The 19,466-nt window shown below is 48.7% G+C and overlaps 1 protein-coding gene across 1 annotated transcript in view; it reads right to left on the reverse strand.

The window, feature by feature from the left end:
* PGBD5 (piggyBac transposable element derived 5) overlaps nt 1–8,452 on the reverse strand; it is a gene marked incomplete at its 5' end in the record, with an annotated part of 67,207 nt that extends 58,755 nt beyond the window's left edge. Inside the window, one exon of the mRNA XM_081124264.1 lies at nt 8,134–8,452. Coding sequence (XP_080980390.1) covers nt 8,134–8,452 — 319 coding nt within the window. The remainder of the gene's footprint in view (nt 1–8,133) is intronic.
* Nucleotides 8,453–19,466: the final 11,014 nt, after the last annotated feature.

Consider the following 19,466-nt stretch of genomic DNA (forward strand, 5'->3'; position numbering starts at 1 on the left):
AGGTTTGCAGCTGAGCTCTATCTAACCCATAATTCTACTGTAAAATGGCAAACGGCAATTTAAAAATAATAAGCCAATTCATTTTGTGAAACCGTGCATAATTTTCACACCTAAACCTGACAGAGATGAGATGAGGGGGAAACGACTCACAAATCTGGGTTACGGTGGATCAGCTCGACAAAGTCATAACGTTAGCAAACACCAGAAGTGAGCCGGGTATCATGAGATACATGCTAAGACCAGCCTGGATTGACTCCAGGAATGTAAGGAGAGCTCAATAGCAGGAAATCAACTAAATTTACTTTGTCAATAAATGGAACGTGAAAAAACTGTAAGACCAGAGCAATAGAAGCACTTTGATAAAAATAAAGGCACTTGATAAAAGTTCAGCAGCCATTCCTTTAAAAAATTAAGTAAGATAGGAATGGAAGTTTTTCACGAAGGGTAGTGAATGAGGGGAGCTTGATAGAAAGGGGCATAAATGAGAGTTTATTTGTTAAACAATGACCCAAAACCCCAACAGGTGTGCGTGTATGCACAGGCTGTCTGTGTGTGAGCGCCACGTGTCCACGTGGATTATATGGACAGGGACAGGCAGTAAGGACAGAGGGGAGGGAAACTCTAACAAAAAAAGGGTAAAACAAGGGGCACAGTTAAAAACGATGAATATTAATGCATGTAAATAAAACCACCAAGAAAAAAGTACTATTCCTTTCATTTTTAACTCTGAAACCATCACGGGCTTTCCCAGCCACAGGTTTCAGGGTAAGGCGCTATGCTGTAACTATGGCAACGTTAGCTGGACCCCTGGATGGAAATGGCACTCAGAGCACCAGCTGCGGGTCACAACTCGGCCAGAGCCACCCCCACCCACACCCAGAGCCGAACTCCTGGCTGCCAAGCTCCAGACACACGGAAAACTCACCGAGGATGTTCCAGACTCTCCACCTTCCCCAAACGTGGAGGGAGCAAGGTCCATGCTAACCACTCTATCAGAGAGCCCACCTGTTCACGTTTTTTTTTTTTCTTCAGAAAATCATCCTTTATTCTGATCCCATATATTCTCCTAGTAATTCCACTTTCTGAACTTGGAAAGCAGGTCCCCTCCTGCTCTGGGTACTTCTAAGCTAAATCCATTTTTTTTTTTTTTGGTTAATGCTCACTGAAGGATATTTTTTTTCCATTGATTTTTAGAGAGAGTGAGAGAGAAGGAGGAAAGCAGGGGGAGAGAGAGAGAGAGAAATACCAATGTGAGAGAGAAAAATCGATTGGTTACCTCCCACAGGAGCCCTGATGGGCAGGGGATGGAACCTGCAACCTAATTACGTGCCCTTTACCAGGAATGGAACCGATGACCCTCTAGTGCTCGGACCGACACTCTAATCACTGAGCCACATGGGCTAGGGCTAAACTAATTCCTTTTTTTAAAAAAATATATCTTTACTGATTTCAGAGAGAGGAAGGGGGAGAGAGAGAGAGAAACATCAGTGATGAGAGAGTCATTGATCAGCTGTCTCCTGCGCGCCCCTGACTGGGGATTGAGCCCACAACCCCGGCATGTGCTCTGACCGGGAATCGAACCTCGATCACCTGGATCCTAGGTGGATGCTCAACCATTGAGGCACACTGGCACTATGGAAGCTTTTTGGAGTCTCTGAAATATCAGCATCGTATTGGAGGCCTCCCATGTGCAATGAAACTGTGTCTAGAACAACCTAGGCCCATTGCTCACCTGCATTACCTCACCTGTCCACTTCCAAAGTCATGGGAGTAATTTCACTGACAGAAGGCAAATCATTCATTATCCTCTGGGCTCTCTTTTCTGTCATTTCCCCTCGTGAGTCTTCACCCAGTGACTCAGTAAGTGGCCCACTGATTTGTTTGCTTCCCTACCCACCTCTCTTTTCTTTCTGTTCAGCATCGGTGCCAGTTAGGATTCTGCTGGCAGCCCTAACCGTCCACCGAACGGATGATGGAGCAACCAGGAGAGAAGTTAGTTTCCTGCCCACATAAATTTAGTCCACAACAAGTATGCCTGATGCACGAGTGGCTTTGCTCCTCACAGTGATTCAGGCACAAGGTCCTGTCATCTGGAGGCCTCATATCTCTGCCTGTGGCTCAGAGCCGCCTCCTGCATGGCCAGGCTTGGGAGAGGGGTCCACACTTTGGTTCATTTTCCACTGCCCAGAATCCAGGCAGCGGCCCCATCTCCTGCAAGGGGGGCGGGAAATTGGTTATAGCCACCACCTGGATGAGAGGCAGCAGGTGAATGGATTTGGAGAATGAAGCCCCTGGCATGGGTCTTTTAATTAGCTGACCCAACCAGAATATACCATGTTCCACACTCACACTCTAAGGATGACAGATGCTTCCTTGTCCCCTAATCAAAGGGACCAGTCTACCCATCACTTAACCCCTCAATGATTCTGTTTTCTCATGTTAAAAATAGGGCTAATAGTACTTACCTCACAAGATTATTACAAGGGTTGCACAGGTTAGAAAGTTCTTAGAACACTAGCTGGCACATAGTAAATGATATATATAAGCATTTGTTAAATAAAGGGTACAGGAGCTGGCTCCCCTGCAAATTCCTAATAGACCCCTGTCTTGGGGTCTCTAGCTATTGGGAAGTAGGCAGTGTCTGCTAAGCAGTGGTTCTCGACTGCACGTGACTTTGCTCCCTGGGAACATCTGACAAAGCCTAGGCAGATGTGTGGTTGCCACACCCAGAGGAAGGGGCGCTACCAGCATTCAGTGGGTAGAGGCCAGGAGTGCAACTAAACTTCCTGCAACCTGCAAGACAGCCGTGCAACAAAAAATTATCCAGCACGTAAGAGTGCCCAGGCTGACACATACATCTACGGCCCAGCAACCCTGTCCTAGGCATATATGCTCAGGGTAAAGGATGTGTATATCGTCAAAACCACCCAAGAAGGTGTGCAGCAGCTCTATTCAAAAAATCCCCAATCTGGAAACAATCCAAGAGCCCATTGATAGGATAAAGGAGTAGTTATCCAATGGAATGCTACACAGCAATATAAAAATAAAGACTGCTACATCCAATAGGAAAAGTGAATCTCATGGATATGATGATGAACAAAGGGGCCAGGCCAAAATAACAACAAAAACAATCAATGCTGATGGAAATGGGATAGTGTTCCCCTGGGGGCTGGAGGTACTGACTGGGAAAGGATCTTCCAGGACGCGACCTTCCAGGCACTGGGCACATCCTTAATCTGGATCCAGGTGGTGCTAAATGCAGTGTGCTGTGACCGTGGAGTGAGTACACTGTGTACACCACAACAAGCGTTGTTCAATGGAGCACTCCTCTAAGAGTCACCTTACTACTGGTGGGAATCGCGCATTTGGTTTGCTGCCTTACAAGCAGGACTTTCTAATGGCCCTCCTGGTGTGCGGATGGAAGGAGCATAGTAGGTGCCTTTCCGGAAGACTACTTCGCAACTGATATCAACAACCCTAAAATGTACGAAAACCTTAGCTCATTGTATGCCAAGGAATATTAAGAATGTGCACATAAACTTAAGCTTCAGGAACACTTACCATACCAAAATAAACATAAATAAATACGTAAATACCTGAGGGCAGGGCTATAAAGTCAATGCCCACCAAAAGGGAACTGTACAGTATTATGGATTCATTAAAATGACATTTTATAATTTAAGTGGAAAATGTTTACAATATATTAATTAGAATTAAATAGTAGGCCACCCAACAATAGGTGACCTAAGATATATGAAGGATGAGCTCAGTATGTTAACTGTGATCCTCTCTGGGAAATGGGAGATTATGGGAATTCTTAATATTTTATCACCTTACCTTTTTTTTCTAAAATGAACATACATTAGTTGTTAGTAAGAAAAAACATATACAATAAGGTGAGTTTTATTCTTTAAAACTGAATAGGGGACCTCACAAACCCCAGGTTGCCAGTGCATTCAAACGCCACCCCTGCAGAAAAGCTCCAAACCCCCATCACCATGGCTCAGCTCAGGGCGGCAGTGATCAAATCAAGAGCTGGAAAAAATGCTGTCTTCTGTTCCACATCCCGGCTGTGGGCCTGGTCACACAAATCCACACACATTAAACCTCACAGAACCGAATGCGATGTATAAATATGAAAATATTTTTGACTGAAAAAAGTTCTAGGTATTATAAAAGGCGGGGAGGGGAGCACCACCTTTCCTAAATAAGAAAGTCTGACTAGTGGATGGTGATCATTAACCCAGTCATCTCATTACCCCCAGCTCCCTGAAAAGACCCATCTGTTGCTCTCTGTAATGTGGAGATAACTTCCCTCTCCCAGTGGGCTGAGAAAGCACAGCACAAATGGGAAAGTGTGGTTATTGCCCTCACCATGAGCTCAGGTTTCCCCTGGCACATGAGCAGACTCCTGGGAAAGAGCAAAACATCTCCTCCAGGAAGCACCCTTTGGTTTCTGTGGCCCAGCACATGCTTGATTATTGTGTAGCACTGCATAATGTTTATCTCGTAGCTACCAAGATGTAAGATTCAAGTTCCTGGAACCACAGAGCTGAAGATAGGATACACCTTACACCCGGGACAGGGGTTCAGGTGGCTTTACTCATAAATCCCATTAGAGTAGAAGGTCCCCGTGAATTCTGGTTTTAAGAGAAAGATTTTCCTCTTCTTACTTGTTAATCAAAAGACTTTAAGCCAAATGAACCAACAGGAACCCTAAAGATAAAACATTTAACAGTGTTAATTTTCAAAGCCATGTGCTCCTCTGCAGCTTCTCAAGGTCATGCCTCCTCACTGAATGATTACAGAGGGCTGCTGACATGGAACACAGGGGAAAAACTCCTGTGAAGTCCAGCCTCTGATAGAAAGAGCAAACAGCTCAGATCCCAGGCAGCACGACCAAGGACCGACAGCGCAGAACAGACAGCAGCCCCGAGCATCTGCGAATCTGCCTGTTCTTTTGCCTCCTCAGAGAGAGCAAATCACAAGACTGCTCATAATAAGAAACCAAAAGGGCAGACGCCCAAAAAGCAGCCAGGCCTGAATCTCACGCAGTTTTCAAAGAGTGAGTTTGCATGCTGTCTTGGTTATTTGCAGAATGGGCAGACGAGGCTGACAGCTTGCAGGGGCTATTTTAAGGGGATTCGTTGCAGCCTGGTTGGGAGAGGGTCTGGGCCCTGAGCTCCCAGTAAGCAGCTTCAGTTCCCAGGCTGACCCTCTCCATCTACACAGGGGTTAAGAGCCTGTCAGCCAGCCCTGCAAGCACAGTATATGGAACCCACAACTCAAGGCAGAGCCAGAACCTGGGGAAGGAAAGAGAAGGGTAAGAGAGAGGACCCTCTCCACCCGTAACTGCTGGCTGCACTTTGGAGAGCCTGATCCAGGAAGCTAAACACACTGAAAAAAAATGAAAGAAGAGGCTGGAAAGACTAAAACAGCCTGGAGACCGGTCAGGAGCCTCAACCTTAACCACAGGATACTTATTTCTTCCTTCCCTCCTCCTTTCAGCTGGACACCAAGTCCCCCTCCCTTTCTGAATGCAGATGAGAGACACAATGGTACCCAGTGCCTACACCCCCCTTGTGCACAGGGACTCCCTGAAAAAGATTCTAGGTCATCAGGAGACTCCCAGACAGCAGTTATAATCTCTTTCTGATGGAAGAAACCCTACTCAGCCCAAACAGGTACAAACAATGCAGTTACACAGAAGACACGGTGACATACACAGGCACACGTTTCTACAACAGGAGGTGGGCAGGAAGCCTGCTCCTCCGCTGATTCTATCAGCAACATCAATTTCACTTACAAATTTTCTATTATGATGATTGACTACAGATCAAAACGCCACCCTCTTCTTGCCTCCCCATCCCATTCTACCAGCCCAGTGAGATCTGCTAATAAACTGGGGAACAAAGATGGAAGAGAGATCCAGGCTGCATTCCCTGAAAGGGGTGCACGCTCCTTCAGAGCGTCTTAGACACTGTACTTTGATAAACCCAGCAGGCTGAACCTCTTTGCACTCAGAGTGGCTGGGATGCAGATCACAGCCACTTGATAAAAACATCCACCTCTCTCCACGCCAGTAGGCACAAGGATTTTCTCTGAGCAGCCACATATTTCTGCATCTATTTTCAGCCCCATAAATCATATCCCATTGTTTCAGGGAGTCTGAATGCATCCATCTCATCCTTCCACCTCCACCCCAAAGTCTTCTAGGAGAAAAGAAAATTCTTAATCAGAGCTGGATTTTACAGGTAAGCTCCCACACACAACAGGAAAACAAAACTGGACAAAAACACCATCAAATAACCACAATACGTCTTTGGTTAAAGCGCCCGACTGTGATTCTCAGGTTCAGATGTGAACTCCGTGGACACCCGAAGGAAGCAGAATTTGAACCTAACACCAATGACACATGATACTGCTCTTTGTGACCATTTAAGTGCTGCAGTGGCTACGTTAAATTGCTCTGCTGCAGGATTTCTCCCACTTATAGGTTACTAAGAAATATGATATCGCTTAAAAGGCATTCCAGTGTGTTCCTCCTCTCACACCAGCACACTCACGAATCTCATTCCTAACTAGGCTTTAACCTAACACGATTCCACTGTTTCCCCGAGATACGGGGAGACTTGCCGTGTTCTCTCTCCCAGGCAGACATGCATTTTCAAGTGTTCCGAGACCAAAAGCTGGATCACAGGCACCCCTGGCATAAAGTCCGCCAAAACCAGGGTCCTGGGTAGGTACAATACTTAAAGAGCCAATATGGAAAATAGCTATCCAGAGTTGGAAGACCTAATGGCATTCTAGAAAATGCAGCGGGTACAAAAGGAGTATGCAGAGCGATGTGACTTTGAAAATTCCAAAACTCAACTGAAGCCCAAATGAGAACATGCTTTTAAATGTAGCCACCTCCAAGCAACTGGCCAGCTAGGCCGGACTTTGCAAACCCAGCTACAGCCCAGCCCATCCACACTGCGGCCTGCCTGCTGGAGGTCTGCAGACCACTCCCTGCGGAGAGTCCAGCCAGCCCTCCCAGCCTACCGGCAGGCTGCAGCATCATGTCCAGATCCAAGTCCAGGCACCAGCCAGGGGTCCCTTGGGCCTGCCTCCTGTGTGCTGTATTGCTGTTGGTTGAACAACAGTCAGGGAGAGCCACGGGAAGAGCCACATCGTGACCACCATCGCCGCGCGCCCAGTGCGGCCACTCCCCGGCCCTCAGCAACCCGGGCTGCAAGCGCTCCCGCCCACGGGAACGGTGTGCAGGACCAGGGGCCGCCACAGCAGGTCGCAGGGCAGGGACCGAGCATCGCAGGCCGGCTGGGAAGGGCTGGTCTGCACTCTCCGAGGGGGCAGAGGGCGAGCAGCGCATCTAAAAACTCAACTCTGCCGGAAGCAGGCGGTGAAAGGCCCTCAGGCAGCCACAGCGGCCAGCACGCCTGTGACCTTCTCCAGGTAACGCGCCGGCCTGTGGGCCACGGCGGTGAGCAGCACACACGAGAAGGTGCTTTTTCTGTAAAACGCACCCGGGAACGCTCGGAAACCGGCCCTTTCACTCCTTCCCTCCTCACAAGAGATCCTGAATGGCATGGACGGCGGAAGTTTCTCAGGTTCCCCGGGGAAGCCTCCGCGGAGGCCGCTCGCCCCTCAGCGTCCCGGCCTCGCTCGCGCTGCCGCCCCACCCCCGGCGCCCGCGCAGCGCCGCCCCGAGCAATCCGGACAAAACGACCCCCCGACCCCGAGCCGGTTCAGGTTTCCGGAACCCCCCACCGAGGCAGGCGCGCCTCTGCCCCAGCCTCCGGGGCAAGCCCACAGGTGTGACCGGCTTGCGCCGCGCGACACCGACGCCCGGACACTCCCGGCAAGTGCGGGACGCCCCCCGCGCCCCCCCCCCGTGTCCCTGCCGCTACCAAGAGCCGGCCCGGCCGCGGCTTCAACCCCTCCTCCCACGAGGAAGTCGCGGCCCCTCCCACGCGGCGGGGTGGACTCTCCCACTCGAACTCTCCGCTCCCGCAGCCTCGTTTGTCTCCTCAGACGCGCAGCTGCCAGCGACCGGCCGGCCCAACGGGCGTCTGGAATTCTCCCGCCCGCCCTCCCGCGCCCCCCGGCCCCCCGCCCCCGGCCGCGCCTCACCGCCGGTGTCCTCGAAGCGCGGGGGCGGGCGGTCCCGCAGCGCGGCGCTCCAGCCCGCACCCGCCTCGTCTTCCTCCGGCTCCGGCGCGGCGGGGACACAGGGCGGCGGCGGCGGCCCGGGTCGCTCGTGCTCGTCGTCCGAGGAGGCGGCCGAGGAGGAGCGCGAGGCGGCCGAGGTGCTGTAGAAGGGGTTCCCGCCGCTGTCGGGGCCCGACTCGCCGAACACGTCGTCCGAGATGTGCAGGCTCTCGTAGCGCGCGCGGGCCGCCTCCAGCAGCGCCGGCGCCCTCCTCCGCGCGCCCCCGCCGCCCTCGGCCATGGCCCCGGCCGCCGCCCGCGCGCCCGTCCCCCACAGCGCCTCCCAGCCGCACGCGCCGGGCCCCGGGCCCGCGCCGCGGCCCGCCGCCCCCCACCAGCGCAGCCGGCAGCACAGCGCCCGCCGCTCCGCGCCCGGCCGGCCCGCCGTCTTGGCCGCCTCGGGCCCCGCGCCCGGGAAAGCGCCCTCGGAGCTCGGGCGCCGCCGGCTGCGGGCCGCGGCGGGAGGCAGGGGTCGTGGCTGGGACGCGGCGCCGCCGCCGCTCCTGCCGCCGCTGCGTCTCCTCAGCACCAGCCGCGTCCCCGCGCCCTCCCCGCGGCGCCCAGCGCTTGCCGCCCGACCTTCCCGGGCGCGAGCCGCCAGGGGCGGGCCCCGCCCCCTCGCACCTCCAGCCCGCCGGCCAATGGGGAGCCAGGCCGGGCCGAGTGGGCGGGGCCCCGAGCAGGGCACGCCCCGCCCCCTCGCTCTGGCGGGGCGGGGCGACGGCCGCCGCGGCTCCGCCAGTCCCCTCGCCCGCAGGGACCCATCGCCGGGCACCGCTCCCCGCAAGCCCCGTTTTGCCCCGCAGGATGGGCGTGTGGGGGGCGCAGCGGATCTCCCCGCTGCCCGAGCCCGCTGGCCTCGTACCCGCGGCGCTCTGGCCCCGCCCCGCAGTGCTCGCCGCGCCGGGGAGCTGTCCTCCCCGGTGGTTCTGAACCGGGCGCTGCGGTAACGCTCCAGGTGGCGGGGGCCCCAGGCGGCGGGGCGGCTGCTGCTGCTGCTGCTCCTGCTGCTGCTGCTCCTGCTGCTGCTGCTGCTGCTGCTGCTGCCGCCGCCGCCGCTGCTCCCCGGGGCTCGCGGCCCGCTGCGCCGCCTGCTCCCCCAAACACAGCGCTGCCGGGCTTCTGGGAATCTTGCTCTAACAGGACCCGGCCTCACCAGCCCATTTCTGAGGTCAGATGCTCAACTCAGCCTCCCTTCAAGGCCCCTTGTCATTTGAGGGTGGCCCCATCCGGACTTAGGTCCATAGTCGTTCCTCATGCGTCTGACATCTTTTTAAACTCAAAATATGTATTACTTCCAAAATGCAGATTCCTCTAACATCGCTGACAACATCCCCTTCGCTCACGAATTTGACAAACTTGTCTGTTAAAATACAGCACAATCACCCAGGCCCCAGCGCTCTGACACACAATAAAACCAAAAGGCGCCCTCCGACCGGTCCCTGGTCAGGGGTGGATGGCAGTCATCCTGTTGACGGGAGCACCTATGATCAGTCTGTCTTGTCCTCTTGCCCCCCTCTCCCTCCCACAAATAATGCAATATGTCACACTGATGGAGAATGGGCCATAAAGTCACTTTCACTCTGAAAATAAATCCACAGAGGTGGGAAAGGCTTACAAATCACACCGGGAATTAACTAAATAATTGCACAAAATAGGAAGGTATATTACTATTCCCGGGCGTTGATAAAGGGTGAAGGTGTTGAGACCGCTCTGCCACCCAGGTCAATTCTGTGGCCAGGCAGGCAGCTTCCGCTCTTTGTCCGTGTCTCCTCCCCTCGAAACCAGGGTCACTGTATAGAACTGAGTTCATGATAATCACTGAAAGACAATATGTAAAAAGGAAGGGATTTCACATAACATTGCTCGCTATATGGATTGGCTGATAAATGAGAAATTGTTTGCAAAGAATTTCAACTCTTGAAAGAATTGTGCCACAGAAGGAAACAAACAAACAAACAAAAACCCACTGGTTTCCACCATATCTATACACTGTGCTCACCAGCCAAAGATTTTGAAGAGGGTCCATGCAGGTCATCAGATTTACCACAAAGCAGAGATGGGAGGTGCAAGAAGCAAAATAAGACTCCCTAGTTCAAATACAAATTCCACAATTAGAAATGATGTAAGACTCTTGCAGGATTTCAGGTTCTCTATTAAAAATAATTGAGTGCAATCCAGAAGAGGTAGGATCTAAGGGAAAGAATTCTTCTCTTCTCCGGGTAGCCAATCGAAAAGTCAGCAGCTATGGCAAGTGGGTGTTTTTAAAACAAGGGATTGCTTTGCTACCCGTAGGAAGCACAAAACGGAGCCAGAACAATTACAAGAATGGACTCAATCTTCCTTTGCCCCTAATTTACATTTGTATCGTGTTAATCCCAAGGAAACGCGGGGCCTTTGTGCTTCCTAGGCTCTTGAGTGCTTGTAGCTTGCACGGCACGCCACGTTGGGAAGCGGATTACATACGTGGTCACAAAAGAAAGACTGGGAAATCAAACGGTTACCCCAAAGCTTGTCACATATAAATCAGATTATTATTTCAGCTTAGAATCAAGCGTTTTGCATGTTACTTTGTGTAAACAAGTGTTTCCAACCAAGAAAAGTAAAAATATTCCAATCAAAAATATTCCAGAAGGCAAGTGGCTGCTTCTCACTGTGGAGCGAGAAGGGAGAAAACAAAGCCAAAAACTTTCCATCTGCCTGGCAACCTCCTACTGAAGGCAACCAGTATGATTGTACATCATTAGCTTTTATATGTAACATTATCTGCGAGGACAGTTATAGAACCAATATTACAATGACTTCTTCTAATTTTGAGTCATTTGAAAACATCTACCAAATAATGTAACTTTGTAATAAAATTAAATAATTTTAGATAAACACTGAAATTTTTGTTTACAGTCTTCCCAAAGAGCTCCAGGTAGTAAAAGCAATCCATTTGCATAGTAGATTCCTTAGGTTTTGTTAAACCTGGAGTTCATGTGTTTACTTAACTGGAGCTAAGAGCCATATTTTCTTGTTTCTGGGCCTCCTTTCATGCTATGGTGCACCGTTATTTTATGTATCACTAGGAAAGAAAAATGCTACCATTTAAACTATGATACAATGTTTTCTTTCACTAATAATTTTAATTTTAGTTTCTTGCAAAAGCTCTTTGGTGATTATTTAGTCAGATTTTTATCATGTATCACTCTAAGGCATACATAAAAATAAAACAATTGGTTAATGTTTTCCTAAAACATCACATTCAGAACCTCACTACTCTTATATACTTTCTAACTGAGAGTTTTGGATGCCGGGGTCTTTCCCACAATATGTCCCTCTGAGCCCCCCAGGGCTCTGTCGTGCCACACTTCTTATAAAAGTGCTCAGAGGTCATCCAAGTTGCTGCCCTTCCATTCTGCATGGCTAGATGCTGGTGGGTTTTGTTTATTGTTACCTTACCCAGTATTTTTATACAATAACCAGATGTATTTTCCTTCTTCAAACGGACTCCAAAGGCCTGTGGCCTGGAATGCCGAGGGGTATAGATGACCAGGCATGCCCTAGGAATAGTAAAGTAACCAAGTTGGCACAGGCTCAGGCTATGGTACCTTCTTAGGGATTTCCACCAGCTCAGCACCAATGATAAGACAATTCCTGATGCTGAAAATGTAAAATGTGAAAAAAAGCAGGGGAAGGGCACTGTAAAATCAATAAAATAAAGTGTATTTCTTCTACTTTTATAATGTTTGCTTTTGCAAATGGCCTAGCTGCTACAGGGAACAAAATCTTAAGGTGGCAAGAGATAGACCTGGCCAGCCCCAGACTGCAAGGGCGAGGTCAGGCTGGGGAAGTCCATGAGGAGCTGGGTTTCTATGGATGGAGGAGGCAGAGGTAGAGTGAGGGCAGCTGCTGATTCTCCCCACATTGCCTCCAGCACCCAAAAGACAGGGGCTAGAGCCAAGGAGATGCTCCTAGAAAGGAGAGGGGGAGGGGAGAAGAAAGAGCCACAGCTGCTGAATCATGGCCAACGTGTTGGCCTCGAAGGAGGTTGGAAGCAAATGCGCAGGACAGGGCCCAGTGTGACATTTGGAGTCATATCTGACATAGGGGCCTAAGGATCCATCTTGTTCAAAATGATTTTTGTGATGAATTTATCTGGGAGCCAGCCCAGAGAGGCAGACAGAGAAGGCATAGGGCAGCTCCATAGGAAGCTCTGGGAAAAAATCCCTTCTGTTGGGATTGAGATGCTTTGACATTTCCATTGATTGACTGATTGACTTATCCATTCATGTACCCACTAACTCAACAACGCTGTACTGAGTACCTATTATGTGCCGAGCTCTCTTCTAAGCAATGGGAATCAATCAGATAAAACAAACATCCCGTTTTTATAGCACTTACATTCAAGTAGAGCAGTGATTTGCAAACTGTGAGCTGCAAGAATTTTTAAAACATGCAATGCCTGACTATTTAGTCAGGGCACTGACCTCCTTTCTCTTAGATTGTCAAATAAAAAATGACAACAGCCAACCCAACAACAGCTGTCCAGTGGGAGTGAGTGAAAATTATACCGATTTTTTTTTATCAGATCAGCAAAACGTACATTTTTTGGTGGGCCACAGAATTTTAGTAATTGGTTTACGTGTGTCATGCAATGAAAAGGGTTGAATGTTGCTGAAGTAGAGAGGCGAGAAAAGACCCCAAAAAATCAAGTAAGGAGATAATATGTCAGTTATTGATAAGGGGTAAAAGTAGAGGGTCAGAGATTTGGTGGTGGTGTGTGTGTGGTTGGGGGAAGTCACTCTGATGAGAAGACATTTGGGCAGAAACGTCAACATAGATGGGCTGCCTCCTGCATGCCCCCTACTGGGGACTGAGCCTGCTACCTGGGCGTGTGCTCCAACCGGGAATGGAACCAGCCACCTCCTGGTGCAGGGGACGACACTCAGCCACTGAGCCCACCGGCTGGGCTGGCTTTTCCATCCAGACTCATTTTCCTCACTCCCTCAGTGAAGTCGTCAGGAAGGCCATCAGCTGCACCTGAAGGTGTCAGTCCTCAGTCCTGGCTGGACGTGAGAGTCACCTGGAGAGCTTAGACGCAGGCTCGTACCCAGACCCAGTTTCACACAAATTAAGTCAGATTCTCTGGAGGTAGGGCCTGGGCATTTGTGTTTTAAAGGTTGACAGGGGACTCAAAGGTGCAGCCAGAGTGGAGGGTCCCTGGGTTAGGGGTTTGAGTAAAGACGGTGTGAAATTGTCAAAACAGGTCTCCAGGAGGGAGAGGCTCAGGCAAAGGAAGAAACATTTGGATTCACGATCAAGCACTTAAGGTGTTCGATTCCCGGTCAGGGCACATGCCCAGGTTGTGGGCTAGACCCCCAGCAGGGGGCTTGCAGGAGGCAGCCGATCAAGGACTCTCTCATCATTGATGTTTCTCTCTCTCTCTCCCTCTCCCTTCCTCTCTCTGAAATCAATAAAAAAAATATTTTTGTTTTAAAGAAAGAAATCTGCCAGCATGGTTGTATTTTCCTCCAACTATGTTCATTGCCCAGGGCAGATGCGGAGTCCAGAGAGGGATTTTACCAGAGTGGGATTTGGCCAGGTGTGTACAAAGGCAGGCGAGAGGTCAAGAGAGCGATGATAGTGATGGGCAAGGAGCCTGCGCTAGCTAAGGAAGCAAGTGAGACTTTGGGGGAAGGATTAAGGGGCATTAAAAGGGGGTAGGTAAATGGCCCCTTATCACAGGATTTTTTTTCTTCTGCCTGGTTTAGATAATTAACATCTCCATGAAATAATTTAGTGCAGCCAGACCCCTGCAAAGCAGCACAAACAATGCTGATTAGTCTTTCAACCTACCTTTTATTCCCAGGGTTTGAAATCAATTTTCTTTCAACAAGTGAACATTTTGAGACATTTAGAGTAAAGAAAAAAAATACATATTGGAAGTTAGCTTTTCATTTTCTAAGAAAATGGGGTTGCTTATGGAGTCAGGGCCGATTCCAAGCCCTGTCTGCTATTGTGTACATCCGTCTGTGTCCCTGCCCTGCCCCCTTCAAGCTCCTAACCTCCAACCCACTTGTTTTCCAACAAAAGAAAGGGATCTGACGTGAGTACCATCCCTAAAGTTTATTTGCCTTTAAAGGAGCAACTGCAGTGGGAGGTTGGCGTTTAACACAAAATAATGAATTGCTGAGTGGTAGAAACTCAGGCATTCTAAGAAACACGGAGCGATGCTCCCTGCTAGACAGGAGCCTTTTCAGTGTTCCTACATTTACAAACCTGGAGCTGACACATTTAAAGTATAAATTGGAGTTTCAGGGTCAAATTCTATCTAGATTATTGAACTGATACATGGTTATAGATTTACCACCTCTGCCCCTCAGGTTTCTGACAGTGAGAATGACCAAAGGATGGTTCTCCCAAGGTTGTCTGTGAAAGCCTAGGCACCTACAAACCCACACGGCAAACCCGAACTGTCGCCTAAGTGGAAAGCGATCTGCACTCTCGTCGTAGGAGAAAGAAGAGACTCACAAAAGAAACACTCTTATTGGGGCTTTCATCAGATTTACTGTAACCTCCGACCGTTCCTCGATCTTTATTTGCAGTATTTTTTATAAGCAGTAATGTTGAGATTAGTAACGCCCTTGGTTACACCGAGCAACTCAATTAGAAGAACGCTGGTCTCTAACATTTCTTCTCGTTATTAAAGCAGAGGAGCTAACAGGTTAGAAAAATTTCAACAAGGTTGAAACAAGAAGGGTTTTTCACTTTGTCCTAATTAGGTCAGCACAGACGTCAGACTTTCCCTTCACACTCCAAATAGTTGATGCTTTTCAGAGATGCCATTTGGTTCTTCACAGAAGGCTAAAAAAAGGAGGCCCATGAAAATGATGATTCCCACTTATGGATGCCTTCTGTATTCCAGGAACCGTGCTAAATGGCTTACCTGGGGCATCTCATCTAATCCAATCCCCACCACAGACACCGCGAGGTCAGCGTTCACATTAGCCTCGTGTTATGGGTGATAAAGCTGATTCTTAGAATTAGAACTCAGGCAGTCTCCCCCAGGCTGAACTCGTAATGGTGGCCACCTGTAGTGTTTTGACTGTCACCTGCTCCCCACGCCACTCCCACTTAGGGACAATCAGCAATGCCTAAGTCACAGTGGCTGTGCTGAGGGGTGACTGCTGGCTGTAATTAAGTATTTCCAGGTGGAAGGGCTGCCTCATGTGTTCTCCTTCGGCTCCTGCCCTGTGCAGGAAAGCATCCGTCCTTCAAGCCATCAGTATTGTTAAGCTGCAAGGGTTGCATGCAGTTGACTATGTCATCTGTAGTTCTTTCAGGAAACCCAAAGAGCATTCACTTGGAGACAAGAGAGAATGATTGGCAGATGCTAAGAGGGACTCGCCAAGATATTTCTGGACCAATAATGACCACTAGCCCTATGTTACTCTTAGAGTATTTTGCTGGTTCTCGAACTGTATTAATTTGTCCTAAGATTACTTGGCCCCTCATAATAATCAAAAGTTCCCAGGATGGATAAACATGTTACCCTATTTGCTATAATTCTGCAGTTTGAATGTATTTATCCTGAGAATGTCATTACAGGGGAAGGTATCAGGTAGGAGGGGGCTGACACATTTGTAGAAAGGGAAGCCAGTGCTCCCTGTAGATTGAGGATGTCCCAGGAGTGCCCACACCCCTCCACAGTTTGGAGACCTCTGCACTCAAAATCCTGCCCAGCCACATCTGACTGGCTGCCTCCTCCTCTGAGTTCCAAGACTCTTTCTAGAGCTCTTTGTTTGGCCCAAGAAGAGAGACCAGTCAAGACTTCTCATTCTTTCAACTTCTGCTTTTGTCTCCCTGGCCAAAGAGACTCAGCCCATTCCTGCATTTGGGCTGCTAGTCTCAGGCAAGTGGCCACATACTGGGTATATAATTTTAGGTAAGTAATTGGACTTCATTGAACCTTATTTGTAACATCTGTGGTGGATGTTGTGAGCATTAATTAAGAGAATGTTTCATTGTTATCATGGAGTTGAGGAAAACCTCTTGCATGCAATGAGTTCCATCTTACCAAAATAGAGGGAAAATCAGTGTTTTAAATAGTATTTATATTTTATATTTCTATATGTAAATATAGAGATAAATGTATATCTGTAGGTATAATATATAAGTATAGTCTATATATTTATATTTAGCTCAAGAGGCAGCACTGCCCTGTGAGCAGTGGGTTTTGCAGAGACTCACTGAACCACCCAACCCCATTGAAAGGCCACTTGACACTGATTTATAAGGGAAATCCTGAGGATTGGAAGGGGGTTGGAAAAAAATGAGAAAAACAGTCAATATTGAAAAAACGCCATCCCACCACTGCTCTAAAACAATTGGACATACTCCTTCAATTTTGACTCTAGTCTCCAAAGCATGAAGGTAATTGGGGAGAGGGGATGGAGAGACAGGCAAGGTGGGCTTCAAGGTGGAAAACCTTTGCAGTCACCTAGGGCCCTCCCCCCAGAAGGCCCCACACAGAAGACCCCACCCCCTAGGAGGCTCCACCCCAGAAGGTCTCATTGCTAGATTTAATAATCTATGACTAGGTGAACGATAATGCATTTTCCCTGCAAACCAGAACTTGCTTTGAACACAGAGAGAGGGCAATGGTCTTTTGCAAAAAGACCAGGAGCACTGTCGTTTCCTTTGCACTCATGTTACCTCCTTGCGTGAGCCAACCACTTATGGTGACGGAGAAGGAGAGGGTAAGAGGAGGCAACCCTTTGTTCCTGTCCTTTGAGCTGGTCCTTACTCATCAGCAAGACGAAGGTAGGAGGGTTGGTAGAATGAGTGTCTATCAAAAGGCAGAGTAAAAACGGTTGAACTAGTTTTGTGGAGGGTTGCCACTGTTCTGGTAAGAACAAAATACATATGTACGTACCAGCTGTGAAATATGAACTGTCTAATTTTGGTGAGTCTACATACAAATCAGTTTAAACTAGCATTGCACAATATAAAGATGAACAGTAAAATCTGCATAATGATTAAACTTAAAAGTTTGGGGTTTTTTGGTTTTTTTACATAGAATGACATTAAACAGCAAATAAAAAGCACCATCCATGACAAGTCAAGAGAGAGACCCTGGAAGAAAGGAATGAATGAGCTTTCTATTTTAGTACATTTAACAATGCTTTTTTCATGCCTTTTGAACAAAGGGCCCTGTATTTTCACTTTGCACCAGCCCTGCATATTGGGAGAAACTGCGCAGTGTCTCGGTGGCAAATGTCATGAGCCTCCTGCCCTGACACAGCAGCATCACACAAGCCCCCCAAACTGAAACGAAACTTTAGGGTAAAGGTGGGATCCACAAGTTGAAAGAGACCATTTCTGAAACATAGGTGTGCGTGTCTTCTTGGGGTGCCATAACAGAACACCATAGACTGGGAGGCTTAGACAACAGACATTTATTTCTCACAGGTCTGGAGCCTGGAAGTCCAAGGTCAAGGTGTCTGCAGGGGTGGTTCCTACCGAGGCCTTTTTCCTTGGCTCACAAATGGTGACTTCTCCCTGTGTGTGCACATGGTTGTCCTTCTGTCTATGTTGTCTGTGTCCTAATCTCCTTTTCTTATAAGGACACCAGTCATATTGGATTAGGGCCGCTCTAATGGCCCCATTTTACTTTACCTCTTTAAAGACCATATCTCTGAACACAGTTACATTCTGAAGTACCAGGGTCAGGACTTCAACGTATGGGTTTTGAGGGAACACAGCTGAGCCCATAACAATGGGCAACATTGAATTCAAGACAAATTTAGACACATTTAGAAAACTTAAAATTATATTTTTGTGCAACTTGGGTGATGGGCTGAGATGTGCTTGCGACCTTACAGTAAAGCATCCTTTGGAAGGAGCAAGCAGGGCTTGTGTATAATTCCACACATCACAATCTAAACAAACCCCAAGGCTCCCTAATTTGGGATTTGGCCTTCTTGTGTTCAGTGGCAACAAAAACCTGCCTAGAGCTTTTCTTTTATTCTAGGAGAATATTACCAGGAAGGGAAATTGAGCATTTAGACATCTTGCTGGTGTTTGTTTTTAATCATACTCTACCCAGTTGTCCAAACCTAATGAAACTCTTCCTAGAGATGATGTTAGTTACATGTCATTGGCCTCAATGTGCCTTTTTTATTATTATTACTATTTGTGTTAATTTTAGATAGGAAAGACAAGCTTTGTCATAGTCAGCTCAGGCTGCTATGTCAGAAACACCATAGACTGGGCGGCTTAAACAACAAACATCTATTTCTCACGGTTCCGGAAGCTGGGAAATCTAAGATCAAGGTCCTGGCAGATACCATGTCTGTTTGTCAGCCTGCTTCCTGGTCCACAATTGGCCGTCTTCATCGTCACATGGCTGATGGGACAAAGGAGCTTTCTGGGGTCTCTTTTATAAAGGCGCTAATACATGGCCTGGCTGGCGTAGTTCAGTTGGATGGAGCATCATCCTGTGTACTGAAAGGTTGCAGGTTTGATCCCTGGTCAGGGCACATACTTAGGTTTGGGGTTTGATCCCCTGCTGGGGTACTACAAAAGGCAGCCAACGTCCAAGGCACTATTAATCGGCACAATTAACCATTTCCCCACATCCTTTGGAGAGAGAGTATTCCTCTACTTTGTCTTCCTTGAGAACTTTTCTCCAGGACGGATCCTAAGAAGTTCAGGAAGGATTCAGAAGGAAGCCCCCTGGCATCTGGCCAAATCATCCTTCGTAGTAGAGCAGAATTCATTCTAAAACAAGTTCATCTTGGATATCCGGGCAAGGAGACTGAGCTTTAAGGTCATCTCCTATTACGAGTTTTGTTTTTGTGAGTAATAATTCTGTAACAGCAATAGAACAACTTTATTTATAGAGGAGCTGCTGTGTGCTGGGTACTGCTGAGCACCTGAGTCTCATTATATCATGATCCACACAACAGCCCACTGAGGGTAGCACTATTTTTATCCCCATATTACCAAGGAGCACTGAGTCTTGGCGAGAAGTCACACTACTCTCCCAAGGCCACATTGCTACTGAGGGGCCAACTGGTGTCTACAACCACTTTGATTCCAGAGCCTATGTTTGCAAACATGGGCTACACCAGCTGTTCAGTACGTGGGGCTGCTGGCGGAGGCAGAGGTGGGACAACCCTCACGGGCAACCCTTTTTCCTTAAGGTAATCCCAGCGCAGCCTGCAGCAAATGCCTGGGTTAAGGGTGAGATCCACTGCGTAGGGAGC

This window comes from Miniopterus schreibersii (assembly GCF_964146895.1).
Source record: "Miniopterus schreibersii genome assembly, chromosome: 21".
In the NCBI taxonomy this organism is placed as follows: domain Eukaryota; kingdom Metazoa; phylum Chordata; class Mammalia; order Chiroptera; family Miniopteridae; genus Miniopterus; species Miniopterus schreibersii.